At 48.0% G+C, this 16,100-nt stretch overlaps 1 protein-coding gene across 2 annotated transcripts in view; it reads right to left on the bottom strand.

Annotated features, from left to right (window-relative positions):
* TTC39A (tetratricopeptide repeat domain 39A) overlaps positions 1-7,133 on the bottom strand; it is a 57,705-nt gene extending 50,572 nt beyond the window's left edge. Inside the window, exon 1 of one of the 2 annotated variants that reach the window (XM_024237910.2) lies at positions 6,999-7,133. In XM_024237910.2, the coding sequence (XP_024093678.1) occupies positions 6,999-7,051 (53 nt within the window). In that variant the 5' untranslated portion in view covers positions 7,052-7,133. The remainder of the gene's footprint in view (positions 1-6,998) is intronic. The other variant, XM_054554921.1, reaches the window with a different exon arrangement.
* Positions 7,134-16,100: the final 8,967 nt, after the last annotated feature.

Genomic DNA, 16,100 nt, shown 5'->3' with positions numbered 1-16,100 from the left:
CTCCTGAGTAGCTGAGACTCTAGGGACATGTGGCTGTGCCCAGCTTCAGGAATTTGCTTTTGCATTACTGTTTTGTTCTCTAATGTGCCTAGAACAGTGCCTGGCTCAATAAAAAGGCTTGCTGCCTAAACGAATTTGCTTGAATATGGAAAAATATGAAAAAAGCAGAACACAAAATTATCCACCTAATATTAAAAAGAAAACCCTGACATCTATGCATTTTAGGAAGCATGAAGAGGTACTGAAGCCATTTCTGGGGGAGGCAGTACAATATACTGCTGGGAATAGGATATTTGACTCGGAATTTTGGCTTCTTCACTATAATCCAGGGCAACACTCTTCACCTCTTTGCACCTAAGTTTCCTCCTCTATTAAAGTGGAGAAAGCAAGGCTTCCCTGGTCAGAGTTGTGTGGATTACAGATGATGCTGCATGTCACATGCTGGCTGTTGGGGCACAGTCAAAGGCAGGTATCTTGCATTACAGATCACAGAGAAAGGGAAAGAGAACATTCTAGAGGCAGCAGGCAAGTTCAGAAGGTGTCCAGGGAGAGGAGCTGGGGCTTGGAGGGAGCAGTGGCAAGCAAAGGAGGAGAGAAGGGGAGAAGGGTGACTACCCGAGTGCAGGGCTGTCGAATGGAGATTTATCTTTCTTTTTTTTTTTTTTTGAGACAGAGTCTTACTCTGTTGTCCAGGCTGAGTGTAGTGGTACGATCTTGGCTCACTGCAACCTCCACCTCCCAGTTTCAAGTGATTCTCCCACCTCAGCCTCCCAAGTAGCTGGGATTACAGGCACGCACCACCAAGCCCGGCTAATTTTTGTATTTTTAGTAGAGGCAAGGTTTCACCGTGTTGTCCGGGCTGGTCTTGAACTCCTGACCTCAAGTGATCCACCCGCCTTGGCCTCCCAAACTGCTGGGATTACAGGTGTGAGCCACCGCACCCAGCCTGATTTATCCTCCTTTGAGTGGCCTGTCCTGTGCTCAGGGTCAGCCCTTTGGTACACCTTTCAATCACCCAGATGTAAAGCAATTGCCCACATACTCATTTAGCAGTTTCTTTCAACCTGAGATTTAGCTACTGTATGTATCTGAGGAAGGATGTTTCTTAGCTTGAAATGAATTGAGCAGCTGCAGTGCTTCTTCTTGCAGGGTGTGGGGGGCTAGTCAGAGCAGACCCTGTAAGAGGGAAGCTAAGGAGTAACACCTGAGGCTGCAGGAGGCAAAACAAATTTCACTCCCATGGGAAGAAAAGGAGCCAAAAGGAATGGAGTGTCTTAGCCCAGTTCCACGTGGATGGGGTCTCTGATGTCCCGCCTAGTCCTAATATAATTGTCCTTTTGGCAGGGGGGTCATGGGGCAAAGGACCAGCCATTTATAGGGCAGGGGAAGGCTTTTACTTGAAAGTGGTAGATTTCCGCACTGCTGATCACCTGGGAAAGACTGATCTATTATTTTATAGCTGATCTTAGCATAAGAAAGGAAGCCTTGGGAATCTTGGCCTAAGAGAAAAATTCCTCTTTTTTCCTGGGAAAGAAGATGTTGGAAGACACATTGGGCCCTCCCAGAAGTGGATGTTCTACAGGAAGGCTCCTTCCAGGATGGCTGAGGGGAGAGGGCCATAAAATCATAAAATCTGTCCCTCACTCCCTTCTTCCTAAGGTGTTTTTAAAAGTTATAGCCTGGCCAGGCATGGTGGCTCATGCCTATAATCCCAGCACTTTGGGAGGCTGAGGTGGGAGGATCACTTGAGGCCAGGAGTTCAAGACCAGACTGGGCAACATGGTGAAACCTCATCTCTACCAAAATAAATTAATAAATAAATAGATAAGTTATATCCTGGCCTCAGTCGAGCTGCTGGGGAATTAAGGGAAGGGTCTGTCCCACCCATGGCATGGGGTGATTGCTATAGAGTGACAGTTTGCATCCCCCAACATTCATATGTGGAAATCCTTATGTCTAAGGTGATGGTATTAGGAGGTGGGCCCTTTGGGAGGTGATTAGGCCATGGGTGTAGAACGGGATTGGTGCCCTTATAAAAGAAGTTCAAGAGAGACTCCTCCTCCCTTCCTCCATGTGAAGACACAGCAAGAAGGCACCATCTATAAGCCAGAAAGCAGGCCCTCATCAGATACTGAATCTGCCTTGATCTTGGACTTCCCATCCTCCCGAACTGTGAGAAATACATTTCTGTTGTTTATAAGCTACCCAGTTTATGCTATTTCATTATAGCAACCTGAATGGGAATGAATTAAGAAAGGTGATCTAGCAAAGTGCCTCAGCGACCATTCCCCCACCAGGCCAGTGTGGTGGTGGCAGTCAGGGAGACAAGGGCTGTGTTTGGCAAGGCCACAACACAGGAGAGTGGTGGATGGCACAGGCCCCCAGAGGGGCCATGAGGGACCTTTCAGTTTTCAGATCTCAGAGCATGAAAAACAGCAGGGGGACTCAGAGGAATGGGCAGGGTGCTCCAAATATATCGTAATTTGAGTATGTCATGAAACTACAGCTTTAAGGCCTGCTCAGTGGTCACATTTGCTAAATGCTGCCCTCCTCCCTCATCACACCCCCTTTCTCCTCCCCTCCTCTCCAGCCCATTGGCTGAGTGAGGAGCCTCTTCTTACTTGACCCCACCTCTCAGGGAACAGTGATTGGTTGAAGGAAGCACCGGTCAGAGTAGTCTCCTGAGCTTTTTCAGACTAAAGCTGGTGAAGCCCTTCCTCTTATAATCATCACTCACGCTGGTATAGCAGCGTGCCAGGCAGTGCTTTACATAAACTAACTCATCCGATCCTCACAACAATCCTGGGAGGTGAGTCCTAACATTACCCCCATTTTACAGATGAGGAAACTGAGGCACGAGAAGCTAAACAGCCTGTCCAAAGTCATACTGCTAGAAAGTCTCAGAGTCAGGCTTCAAAACCAGCCTGAGGCTGGGTGCGGTGGCTCTTGCCTGTAATCCCAACACTTTGGGAGGCCGAGGCTGGTGGATCACTTGAGGTCAGGAGTTTGAGACCAGCCTGGCCAACATGGTGAAACCCCCTCTCTACTAAAAATGCAAAATTAGCCGGGCATGGTGGCGCATGACTGTAATCCCAGCTACTCGGGAGGCTGAGGCAGGAGAACCTGGAAGGTGGAGGTTGCAGTGAGCCGAGATCACACCATTGCATTCCAGCCTGGGCAACAAGAGTGAAACTCTGTCTCACAAAAAATAAACCGCCCCCCTACCCCCCGCCCACACACACACCAAAAAAACAAAACCAGCTTATGTGGCCCCAGAGTACTTCTCACTGCTTTGATTTACCATCCCAGGACTTGAGCTTGGAAGCTGCTGACAGCCATGACTTGCACTGAGTGGAGAAGCAGGTGAGCGTTAGGAGAGAATGGAGCTGGCCACAGACAGAAACTGCGTTGAGAGGCAGAAATTTTCAGGAAAGGACAAAGCAACTCAACCTCAGATCACAGATTTGAAGATGTTACAGGAAATGTGGCGTGCTGGCAGAACTGAAGTTGCAACCCAAATCTATTTCTCAATGACCCCCAAAAGGACCTAAATGTTCCAAGTTTGAACCCCTCCATAACTGATAGTGGGACAAAGGTTGCTTGAATGTCTTTCAAGTTCTTGTCACCAGGGATTGAGGATCTGAGGGGCCACAATGTGCCTCTCACACTAGAGCCCTCTCCTACCCCTTACAGTCACCCTCAGCAACAGGGGGCAGAGTAAAGTCCTGGAATTAAAAGTTTCAACACACACACACACACACACACACACACACACACACACACTTGAAATTTTAAATCACAAGTCTGGGAATCACAAATGCTTAACTTGCAGGATCTGAGAATCACAGAGGTCAAAACTCAGCACTGGCCTCAAGTCCAAATTCATTCCCAAGGAAGAGATCTCAAAGCCACCCAAGGATTCCTGCCACCAAATTAGAAACTCCCAACCTAGAAGCATCTGAGAGCTCCTCCAGCTGAGGCTCAAACCAAGAGCAGGAATTCTGACTACAGCAGTCCTAGCAGGCCTCCAGCCTCCTTGGCTGGGCCTCTCCATTCCTGAGGAGGCCCCTCCCTCCCACAGCAGATCTGCCACTCAATTACTCTCTCCAAAGCAATCTGCCCATCTGCGCATCCCCTTCTATTTTTGGTGCTGTCTCCTACCACGAGTGGGGGCTATGGTATGGCTAAGAAGGGCCTGATTTGTAGGCTGAGTAGGGGGCGGTCCCCATTGTAAGATGCATGGGCGTTAGGAACAGTCCCCTTTCCTTTTCCCAGCAGTTCCCAGCTACCCAATCCTGGTGCCTGGAATCCCACCATTGACTCTCAAGCCTTTCAGAATCCCCTCTGCTCAATGCAAATACCCTGGAAGGAAGATTACCTCATAACAGTACCGAGAAAGAAGTGAACACCGAATATGCCCCCAGTGACTATTAGGTCCTTTACAAATGACTTCAACAGATCTTTCCACAGCTCAGAGAGTAGCTATTATTTTACAGCTGAGGAAACTGAGGCTCACACAGATCAAACAATGAATCAATGTCAAAGAGCCAGTAAGTAAGCAGCAGAGCAGGGGTTGAGCACCCCTCCACATCCCCATCCCCCCTGCCAAGGTCTTTGCCCTTGGCTATGCTGTGGGACACAGGGTGGTGTGGTGGGCAAGGGGTGAGGGTGGAGAGGTCACAGGTCCTGAGCTGAGAGAATGGAGACCCAGGTTTGAGCCTCGGGTGTGAGACCTTGTGTGGGCAACTGGGAGTAAAGAATTCTCTGGGTATTTGTGCCCAGCAAGTTCCAGCTGAAGCACAAAGGCGCATATGTGCAGGTTCACAATGCACTTCCTCACACAGGCCCACTGGGGGATGCAGAGGCCTCTGCTTGACCAGAGGCCACCCCTACACCTTCTCCTCAGCCTGTCCATTCACTGCTTCTCATTTCTTCCTTCTTAGCGTCTATCTCCCATTCCCTCCATTCTCCTAACCCATACCCCAGAATCTCTCTCCTGGACCACCACGCCAGCCTCCCTTCTGCTCTCCCTGCACACTGAGAGGTGCGTAGCATACACACATGGGAGACCCCGAAGGCTCCCTGGTGCCCACAGGACGATGCACAACTGGATTCTCCCAGGCAGGGCAGGTCCTGGAAGGCAAGAAAGCCATGTGGCCAAGGGATCTCATGCTCCTCAGAAATCATCCCATGTCCTCATCAAAACTGAAATGCACTCTGAGCCCCATTATGTGCTGTGCTCTGGGAACATGGGGACAAATGAGCCCTGTCCCCTTTCCACAAGTAGTGGAGAAACAGGAAAGGAGGAGGTGACAGTGATCCAGCATTGAAATGGTCTGTCCACAAAAATCCTTCCTCCGTAAGACAGCATGGTCAGCTTTAAATAAGTAAATGCCCTGCTAAAGCCCTCCAGTGGCTTCCCAACACACAGTGAAACCTAAATTCCTGGTCCTGTTTGTTCTGGCCAGCCTACTTCCTGGGTCTCAGTGATCTTCTATCACTCTCCCTCCTTTCTTCTCAGACACAGCTCAGGCTTTGATGTGAGCTATCCTGCCTGCAATGCTTCAGCACTGCCAATTTTACTGGGCATAACATTGCCTTATTGTATGCCTCGCCCAGCATCTATTTCTGATGTTTACTTGTTTGTCTACTTGTTTATGTCTCTCTTACTAGAACCTGGTCGCCAAGAGCAGGACCTGTATGTCTGAAGTAACACCATACATGCAGTGCCTAGTACAGTGCTGGCCCAGCACACAAGTGCTCAACAATGTGTGCTGAAAGGCTGAATAAGAGTCACCAAAGGGTGGTGGAGAGCCATGGAAGGGTTTTATTTTCTTTAATGTTTTTTCCTTTATTTATATAGAGATAGGGTCTTGCTATGTGGCCCAGGCTGCTGTCAAACTCCTGGGCTCAAGCGATCCTCCCGCTGGGATTACAGGCATGAGCCACCACACCTAGCCCATGGAAGGGTTTTAAAGTAGAAAATGGCTTGGTCCGGTTTGTGCTTTAGAAAGGATGTGTGGAAACGGAGAGACAGGAGGAGCTGGGGAAGGGGGCCTGATGCAATAGTCCAATGAGAATAAACAGCTTTGAGAGACGTTGGGAGGTAAAATCAACAGGACTTGTAGACGGGGGTGGGAGTAAGGTAGGGAGGTGGCAGGGATGACTCCCAGGCTGGGTGGATGACCATTCACTGACAGGGGGACACCAGAGGAGGAACAAGTTTGGGGCTTGCCAAGTTTGAGGTGTTCATAGGACAGTCAGATGGAGGTGTTGGGAGGACAGTTGGATTGCCCTCTCCCTGGCACAGCAGGGTGAACTTTAAAGATGTAAATATGCGGGGAGGGCTAAACCTCAGAAGAGAGGTCAGGGCTGTCGTCCCCTCTCACAGGAACACAACTGGGGTGCACTAACTTATCCCGGAGGTAGGGTCAGCTAGGGAGGTGGCTGACACACCCTGGAGGGCTCGCCTTGGAGGAGCTGGGGTGCACATAATTCACCCTGGACTGGGACTGGAACCCAGGACTTCCCCCACCTGCTCCTCGGATGTGGACAACCCCTCAGGGACACAGCGCCCTGGCTTCATCTGTCCGGGCACACAGCGTGCCCATACTTGGCTCATGCAGACCTGAAGAGAACCGGGTGAGAGGATGGAGGGTTGAGCGCGGACGCCGCTGCCCAAACCTGACCGCCAGCTCCACCTGAGGTCCTGCTCACCGAGCTGCCTTCGCAGGTGGCCCGCGTCTCGCGACACTGAGCGGCGCTCAGGTGGGACCGCGTCTACCCTCCCCAGTTGCCGCCCTGCTGGGGGCGAGGACAGAGAGCAGCGGGCGCGCGGCGCTGCCCCTCCCGGGCCTCCGGCCGACCCCTACGCCCAGCAGCCACACACCCTTTCCCCAGCTGTGCCCCTCAGCTGTTTCGCCGACGTCGGCTGGGTCCTCCGGCGGCCCCTTGGTCCCGTCCGCGCCTTCCGCCGAGTCCCCACCCCTGCCCGGTACCTGCGGTCGCTTTTCCGGGAGGCCGCCTCCTTCCAGGTGGTCAGAAAGGCCATGGGCGCGGGCCGGGCTCGGACAGGGCCGCGGGCGGCCCCTCGCGGCGGCGGCGGCGGCGGCGGCGGCCGTGGCGGCTACAGTGGCAGCACCTGGACGGGGCGGGCAGGGCGGGACCCGTGGCTCCTCCCCGCCCTGGACCTGCGCCTCCCTGCCCCAAAGTGGAAGGGCTTAGGTGTGCCTGAGGTCCCTGGGCAAGCCCACTCCCACCCGGGACCAGAAAGGACCCCGAACACTCCGAAACCCCTCATTGGGCACCGGGAGAAACGGAGCTCCAGGATTTGTCCAAAGTCACAAGGGGGCCAGCGGCCGGTCTCCCACTCGGTCCAGAGCCCAGCCTCCAAACTGACGGGCCACACGATGGCCTTACCAGGGTCCCTGCGGGACACAGCAGCACCACCAACCCTGTTCCCTCCTGCCTACATACAGAGCCAGATTTGCTAGGGCCCCACCTGAATGGGGTCAGAAGCTCGGGACTGAGTCAAATGCTGGGCACAGAGCACCAGCAGCAGGGGGCTGATGGGCAGGGAAGTGGAGAGCAGCTGTCTGGGCCTGAGGGTGGAGGCTGCAGGCCAGGCCAGGCCCTGGAGTGACCCACTTCACCGACTTCTGAGTCCAGTCCCCCGTGGCAGGTCGGGGGACAGAGGAGAATGAGCCACAGCCCCATCTCCAGCGTAAACTTTCTTTGAAGCCCCACATTTCATCTTAGGCCGCGTACATTTTTGGTTTTTATTTTAAATTACCACCACCAAGCACAATCAGCTCTGGAGCAAGGGGATCCCCTGGTGTGCCGTCCAGCAGCTTTTATGGGGGGCCCAACTAAGGACAAGGATCAGGGGAGCACCGTGAGGAGGCATTTGAGAAGGCCTGCTCCAGCTCCAGTGTGAAGAATGGATTCAGGGACCCCTGGAGACTTAGCTCATCAGAGAAGGTGGGGGTTGAACACAGGTCAGGGGCAGGGTGGCTAAGGGCCATTTTTGTTTCCTTTTGGGCTGGGTCTGTATCCTAGGTACTTGTGCAATACAAATTTTGTGTCCAATAAGTGGTGACTGGTTTTCACATGTCAGGTGTTCTCTCATGTGTCAAGCCCTGAGCCAGGCAGTTTACACCAATTCTTATTTATCTGCATCTTGTTACATACTCACTCATCCCCATTTTACAGTTGATAAAACAGGTTCAGAGGGATGAACGACCTTTCCTGAAACCAAGTTGTGAAGTCAGGTCTTACACCCAGGCTTCTCTGCCCAATCCGGTGCTTTCCTCCCATCCTGCCTATGGACCATGGGTGGGCTGAGCACGGAGTGGGAGGCCCTGGGCAAAGCTGCCCAGAGGGCAGAGGCTCTAAGGACCATCTGGGCAATTTCTCTCACTCTTCCCTGGTAGGCAGCAGAGAACATATGACCTTTCACTCTTTCACTCATATCATGGTCTTTGCAGATCAACAAGGGCCCGGGAATACTGCTTATCTGATCACAAAGATAGAGCTTCTAAATCTGGAAAATCCAGTTACAGTATGCCCAGGGACCCAAACCCCTTAGTCCAGAGCCTTGTCCAGCTTGGCCAGCACTGGGCACTTAGCCAACTTTCTCCTGGGTTCACAGGCAAGAAGAGCCACAGGACCTCAGAAGCCTGACCTTCTATGGGCCCAGAGCCCAGTTTACTAAGAGGATTAATCTCACCGGGCCTGTCAGCCCACAGCCAGCACCAACCACTTCCTCCAGGAAGCCATCCAGGATCTCCCCATCAGAGTGGTCTCTCGGTTTTCAGAGGATACATTTTAATCTGTCTCTCTCACAGCATTTAGCATTACATATTTAAAAATCCTTGTATAAGTTATTTACAATGGTATTTCAGATTTCTCTGTGAAGATACACATAGTATCTCATGTGTCTTCTACAGAACCCAGCACTATTGCTATACATAGTAGGTACTCAATGGTGAGTAAATAAAGAAGGAGCTAATACCTATCAAGCTTCTACCCAGTGGCAGGCACTATGCAGAGAGCCTTTACATATCTACCTCTAATCTAGACAACTGTTTTAAGAATATTTGGGTCAGAAGTTTAGAAATGTTCCTAAGATCAAATCAGGAGCTGGGATTCAATCCCGGGGTTCTTAAACTTCCAGGCTTGTTTCTTATTCTTCTTCCTCATCTGTTTAGAATTATGTTACTTGGGCACTATTTTAAACTCTTCTCATGTGCCAACTCACTTAATCCTCAAAATAATCCTAACATGTATGTTCTTTTACAATCCCAATTTTATAGTTGAAAAAGTGAGGCAGGTAGGAATTAATTTGCTCAAGATCACACAAACTAGTTAAGTGGCAGAGCTAGGACTCAACACACACAGCCCGACTTGAGAATGTGTATCTTAACCCCAGCCCTAGTTTTCCTGCCACGCAAGCTATTAGACGCACAAAGCATTTACAAGCCACTTTTTCAAGCTTATTTTGAATCATGTAATAAACCCAAGGTAGAATAGGTTTTATTCTTCCCGTCCTCCCTTCCACTGGAGCCACACTGCTTAGGTTAAAATCTTGGCCCCACCACTAGGTATCTGCACAACCAGGCAAGTCACTCAACCTCTGTGTCGTTTTCTTATCAGGAAAATGAGGATAACAGTACCTATTACAAGGGCTGTTGTAAGGATTAAGTTAATGCAAGCAAAACAGAATAGTGCTGGACACATAGTGTTACCTGCACCTCCTGTAGTGATAGTTTTGTCCAGAATCAGAGGGCAATGAAGTGTTCTATATAAATGAACTTTCAAGATAACTGAAGTTTATCCCCTTTATTCAGATTCACATTTTCTGAAAATGTATTGTTACCTCTTCTGTCTTTTTAAACATGGGCATGGCAACTTTTAGTGTGTATCTGCCATGTAACAGAAACCATGACTTTGTATCCACCATCTTTTTTTTCAGAGTGTCTCGCTCTGTTGCCCAGTCTGGAGTGCAGTGGTGTGATCACAGCTCACTGCAGCCTTGAACTCCTGGCTTCAAGTGATCCTCCCACCTCAGTCTCCTGAGTAGCTAGGACTTCAGGTGCATGCCACCACGCGTGGCTAATTTTTATTTTTATTTTTTTTTTGGTAGAGACAGAGTGTTGCTATGTTGTCGAGACTGGTCTGGAACTCCTGGAATCAAGCAATCCTCCTGCCTGGGCCTCCCAAAATTCTGGGATTACAGGCGTGAGCCACCACACCCAACCTGTATCTATCATTTTTAATCCTGGCAACAACCCTGTAAGGGAACTGTTATCCCTGAGGACCACAGAGGTTAACAGATTTACCCAAAAACACACAGCTAGGAAATGGTAAGACCAGAAGTTAGGCCCATGTTTACAAAACTCCAAGGTCTGGATTCCCTCTACAAGGCCAGGAACCTGCTCAGGAAGCTGAGATGCATCAGTGTTTTCTTTTGCTTGTGTGTGGTTAAGGCAGCATGCTACAAGGGAGCAAGGGTGGAGGGCTCCTAACCTGCTTCTATGCATTCTAGGTCCAGAGTTTTGATTCAATTAAGTACAGCCTCTACCCCATCCAGGTCTCTATATGTCACAATGCCTAGAAGGATCTTTAACTCATGTAGAGGCCCACAATCTGGAGGAGAACAAATCAGGGTTGTCTCAGTCCTGACGAGTCCAATCATCATTTAAAGGCCCATAGGCTGAGCAAGTAGTTCAGTTCAGTCTCTCCTGTGTGTCTTATAGAGCCTTGGAGGGGTGTGGGGTCTCCACTGTGCTCGATGAGGGCCTAGGTTGCTGAGTCTTGCACCTGCTCTTAAGGGCAGTCCTTAGAGCATAAGTAGCTGTAGAGAGCAAAAGGCAGTCCAGTGTGGTAGAAGAGTAAGTCTCACAGCTGAGGCACCTGGGCTGGAACCTGGCTTGTCCAGCTGTGAACCTTTCCTAGGTTGGGGTTTCTTGGCCAAATCGCTTCCATCTCTCTATACCTCATATTTTCTATTTAAGTGTCATGAGGAATAAATTATACATATATTAAGAACCTTAGTGCCAGGCTCAGAGAAGGTCCCCAGTAAGTGTCAGCTTTTTCCCATTTATTTTCCTTCCCACAAACTAACTCAATCCTTTCAAGTTCTGACTCCAGAGGAAACAGAAAGGAGAGGCTGTAACTAAGCCCTGAGGTCTCAGGCAGCTGCACACATTCTATACACTTAGTGCAGTGGGGAAGGAAAAATGGGTGGGGTCTTTCTGTAGATTCCCCCCCTCCCATGAGATAATCTTTTATATCATTCACCTGGATAAATAACATTAGGACTTACATTCCTTTGGAGAGATTTTAAAAAATAAATGGCTTTCAAACATTTTATCTTGTGACCCAGTACATATTCAATAATGAATTCTATTTAATGATTTTTAAAACGATGCTCATTAACATACTGAAAAATTTACATATAATGGATCAAAGCAAAGATATGCAAAGTCACCCCAAAGAGGCATTATAGTTACCCGACCAGCCAAACCAGACTCTAACCTGATTAAAGATATTAATCTGAAAAATGTGTCCATGAGAGGGGCCCAAGCATCCCTGGCTGCAAAGATCAAGTGGTGCCTCAGAGGAAGGAGGTATCCAACCACCAGCAAGGGAGGAGTCATGTTCAACCAAGTGTGGGCACTCCAAGCCCTGTGACAACTTTATTTTTACTGGAAAGTGACATTCTGGTCTTTCTATCAGTCCCTGTGAAATTTCTTAATAGAGATCTGTCTCTGTTTTATTGATGAAAATCAGGTTTCTAAACTTGAAGGTCAGACCTTGGACCAGGCTTAATTCACTCAAGTAATGAATGCTACTTAAATGAGGCCTCCAAGGAGACTGCTGGCCTTTTCCAGTGAACACAGCCCTAACATCAAATGATGCGGCCTTGTGAGAGCTGTGCTTTTAACAAAAAATTCCAACAGTCACCATGTATGTTTTTTAGTAATGCTAGTAAGGAACAGAATACTATCTTCTGGGGACACCTCCTCTGGGAAGACTTCCCCAATCCTCTCAGCTAGAACTATTCTCTCCCTGCTCTGGGCATCCCAGCACTCCTACAGTATCCTCAGTATGCAATGCTGTGAAATTACATAAATAGATGCCTATCTTTCCTACTATACCACTAATGGCAAGGCCCTCATATGAGTCTTCTCTGTCCCTGGCCCAGCACACAACAGATCTTAGCAAAGGTCAATAGAATAATGACTTTCCCACTGTCCATTTTCAAAACTAAGACAATAGAGACCTTTCTGGAAGTAAAAGGTACATCATAGATCCATGCATAGAAGAAAAAAAGTATCTTAATGTATTTTTTTTTTTCCCCAGCAGAACAGAGTAATTGAACACGGATTTTCGAGTCATAATGCCTGGGTTTTTTGGGGTTTTTGAGAGGGAGTTTTGCTCTTTTGCCCAGGCTGGAGTGAAGTGGTGTGATCTTGGCTCACTGCAACCTCCACCCCACCCACCCCCCACACCTGGTTCAAGCGATTCTCCTGCCTCAGCCTCCCAAGTAGCTGGGATTACAGGTGCTCGCCACCACGCCCAGTTAATTTTTTTTGTATTTTTAGTAGAGACGGAGTTTCGCCATGTTGGCCAGGCTGGTCTGGAACTCCTGACCTCAGGTGATCCACCCGCCTTGGCCTCCCAAAGTGCTAGAATTACAGGCGTGAGCCACCATGCTCAGCCGACTGCCTGGGCCTGGGTTTGAATCCTAGCTCTGGTGCTTTTTAGCTCAGTGATCTTGGACAAGTTATTTAACCTCTTTGTACTTCTCAGACTTCTCATCTGTAAACTGGGAATAACAGTACCTAACTTAAAAGCATGTTATGGAGGTTAAATGAATCAGTATATAAAAGTACTTTAAATAGTACTGGGCACTAAGTGCTATATAAGTGCTAACTTGCAATTATTATTTTTATTTTTGGAGAGAGAGTCTCACTGTCACCCAGGTTTGGAGTGCAGTGGCGTGGTCTTGGCTCACTGCAGCCTCCATCTCCAGGGTTCAAGTGATTCTCCTGCCTCAGCCTCCCAAGTGTAGCTGGGACTACAGGCATGCACCACCATGCCCAGCTAATTTTTATATTTTTAGTAGAGCCGGGGTTTCACCATGTTGGCCAGGCTGGTCTCAAACTCCTGACCTCAAGTGATCTGCCCACCTCAGCCTCCCAAAGTCCTGGGATTACAGGCGTGAGCCACCATGCCCAGCCTGCAATTATTATTTTCAAAAAGTGTCTATCCATAAGAAAGATTAGATGTTACCAAGAAGCAGAATCCACAGGTCAAGTATAGAATGACAAGGTACTCTGCAACAGCACTGCAGAGTAAATGAATGGATTTAATAAAACTTGCAAACAAAAGAGACTTAGAAGTTATCATCTACTCTAGTGGTTCTCAAAGTGAGGCCCCTGAGTCAACATCACCATCACCTGGGAACCTGTTAGAAATGTAAATTTGGGGGTCCAACTCTACAACCTACTGAATCAGAAATTCTGGGGCTAGAGTACAGCAATCTGTAGTTAGACACGCCCTCCAGGTGATCCTATTGCTTGCTAAATTTTGTGTACTCCTTTTCCCTTACCACCTACATCTAATCAGACCTCAAGGCCTGTTAATTCTCCTAAATCTTTCTCAAATTGGTCCCCTTCTCTCAGTCCCCAGTCACAACCACATTTTTAGTTCTTACCATCTCACCTGCACGACTACAACAATCTTCCACCTGCTCTCCCTGCCTTACCTGATTTTCTTCTAAGGCAATTCCCCAAATCACCACCAATGAAATATTTCTTATAAACACAAACACCTCAGTCTTTTGCCCACAAACCTACACTCGAGTCACACTGAGCTACTTCAAACTCTTCAAAACTTACTTTGCCTCCCTTTTCATGTACTCTCGCCAGAGCCTTGTCAGTACTGATAAATTACTTTTCATTTTTTCTAGCCTTCTGGTTTTAAATCTTGTATTTAAAACAAGGTTGGGCTGAGCCTATAATCCCAGCACTTTGGGTGGTTGAGGAGGGAGGATCACTTGAGTTCAAAGCCAGCCTGGGCAACACAGCGAGACCTCTATTTCTACTAAATAAATAAATAACTAGGTCCAGTGGCATGCACTTATAGTCCTAGCTACTTGGGTGGCTGAGGCGGGAGGATCCCTTGAGCTTAGGAGTTCATAGTTACAGTGAGCTATGACTGTGCCACTGCACTCTAGCCTGGGCAACAGAATGTGACTCTGTCTCTACAAAAAAAGAAAAACTAAAAGCAAGGCTGGCTACTCCCCCCATATACTTATCACTTATGATAACACTAATAATCATAAGTGCTTTCATGTGTCAGAAACTGTTCTAAACCTTCATACGAGTTAAACACAAGAATGAATGGGAAAATGTTTCATAAGATGCCATGTATAATATAGGTTTATTCCATTAATCCTCAAGGACAGCGATTACATGGATTATTTCATTTGTGACACTGCTCCTCTGACTACTCATCATTAACAGGAATACAGAGTAGTGGTTAAAACTCTGGAGCCCATCTCCTAGGTTCAAATTCCAGCTCTACCACTTACTAGCTGCATAACTGTGGCCTAGTTTGGGTTCCTCTTCTGTAAAATGGAGAAGATAACAGTACCTATACCTTTCATGGTTACTATTGTGAGGATTAAATAAACTAATAGTAAAGCATTTAGGATCATACCTGGAGCTTAATAAATGTTATTTATTATTATTTATGATGTCCTGTTCCTACCATTTCCTATAAGTAAATTTTTTTTTCACACAAAATAAGACAAAGCATGGTAAACTGAAAAAAGTATCACACTTAGGATTAGACAGACCAGGGTTCAGTTCCTGGCTCATCTTCTCATCAGCTGGATGATTTGAAGCACATTATTTTAAGGTTTTTGAGCCTCAGTTTCTCCATTTCTAAAACGGGGCTAACAACAGTATCTACTACTTAGAGGTATTGTGAAGATTAAACAAGAAACAAGAAAACACACATAAAATGCCTAGTAGAGTGCTTCATATATAATGTACATTCAACAACCAACAGCTCTTTTCACTATTAGTAATACTGTGGTTGAATTTGCTTATTTAAAATAAAGAATAAAAAGCTATCAAAGCTAAATCCTTTACAACAATCCTGTGAGTTAAGTACTATGATGTACATTAGATGAGGAAAATTAGGTTCAGGGAGGCGAAATAACTTTCCCAAAATCATCTTTACATTACATCCTCAAAAATGGCAGAAAGAGATTCAGTCCCAGTACTGTAAGAGTTTATTAGAACACAGTGCCTTCCAAAAGTCCATGTCACAATTTTTTTTTTTTTTTGATACAGAGTCTTGCTCTGTTGCCCAGGCTGGGGTGTAGTGGCATAGTCTCGGCTCACTGCAACTTCTGCCTCCCAAGCTCAAGCAATTCTCCTGCCTCAGCCTCCCAAGTAGCTGGGAATACAGGCACCTGCCACCATGCCCGGCTAATTTTTGTATTTTTTATTAGGCAGGGGTTTCACCATGTTGGCCAGGTTGGTCTTGAACTCCTGACCTCAGGAGATCCACCCACCTTGAACTCCCAAAGTGCTGGGATTACAAGCACAATTTTTTTTTTTTTTTGAGACAGGGTCTTGCCCTGTTGCCTAGGTTGTAGCACAGCGGTGCAATCCCAGCTTCTTGCAGCCTCACTGGGCTCAACCGATCCTCCCACCTCAGCCCCCAGTAGCTGGGACTACAGACACACACCACCACACCTGACTAATTTTTGTATTTTTTTTGTAGAGACAGGGTCTCACCATGTTGCCCCAGGCTGGTCTCAAACTCCTGGGCTCAAGGGATCCTCCCACCTCAGCCTCCCAAAGTGCTGGGATTACAGGCATGAGCCACTGTGCCCAGTGACAAATTCTTTTTTCTTTTTGAGACGGAGTCTCACTCTGTCACCCAGGCTGGAGTCCAGTGGTGTGATCTCGGCTCACTGCAACCTCTGCCTCCTCAGTTCAAGCAATTCTCCTGTTTCAGCCTCCCGAGTAGCGGGACTACAGAAGCGAGCCACTATACCAGCTAATTTTTTCGTA

Source organism: Pongo abelii, chromosome 1 (genome assembly GCF_028885655.2).
Source record: "Pongo abelii isolate AG06213 chromosome 1, NHGRI_mPonAbe1-v2.0_pri, whole genome shotgun sequence".
In the NCBI taxonomy this organism is placed as follows: Eukaryota; Metazoa; Chordata; class Mammalia; order Primates; family Hominidae; genus Pongo; species Pongo abelii.
The sequence above is the reverse complement of the archived record's forward strand: the minus strand, read 5'-3'. Positions and strand labels throughout refer to the sequence as shown.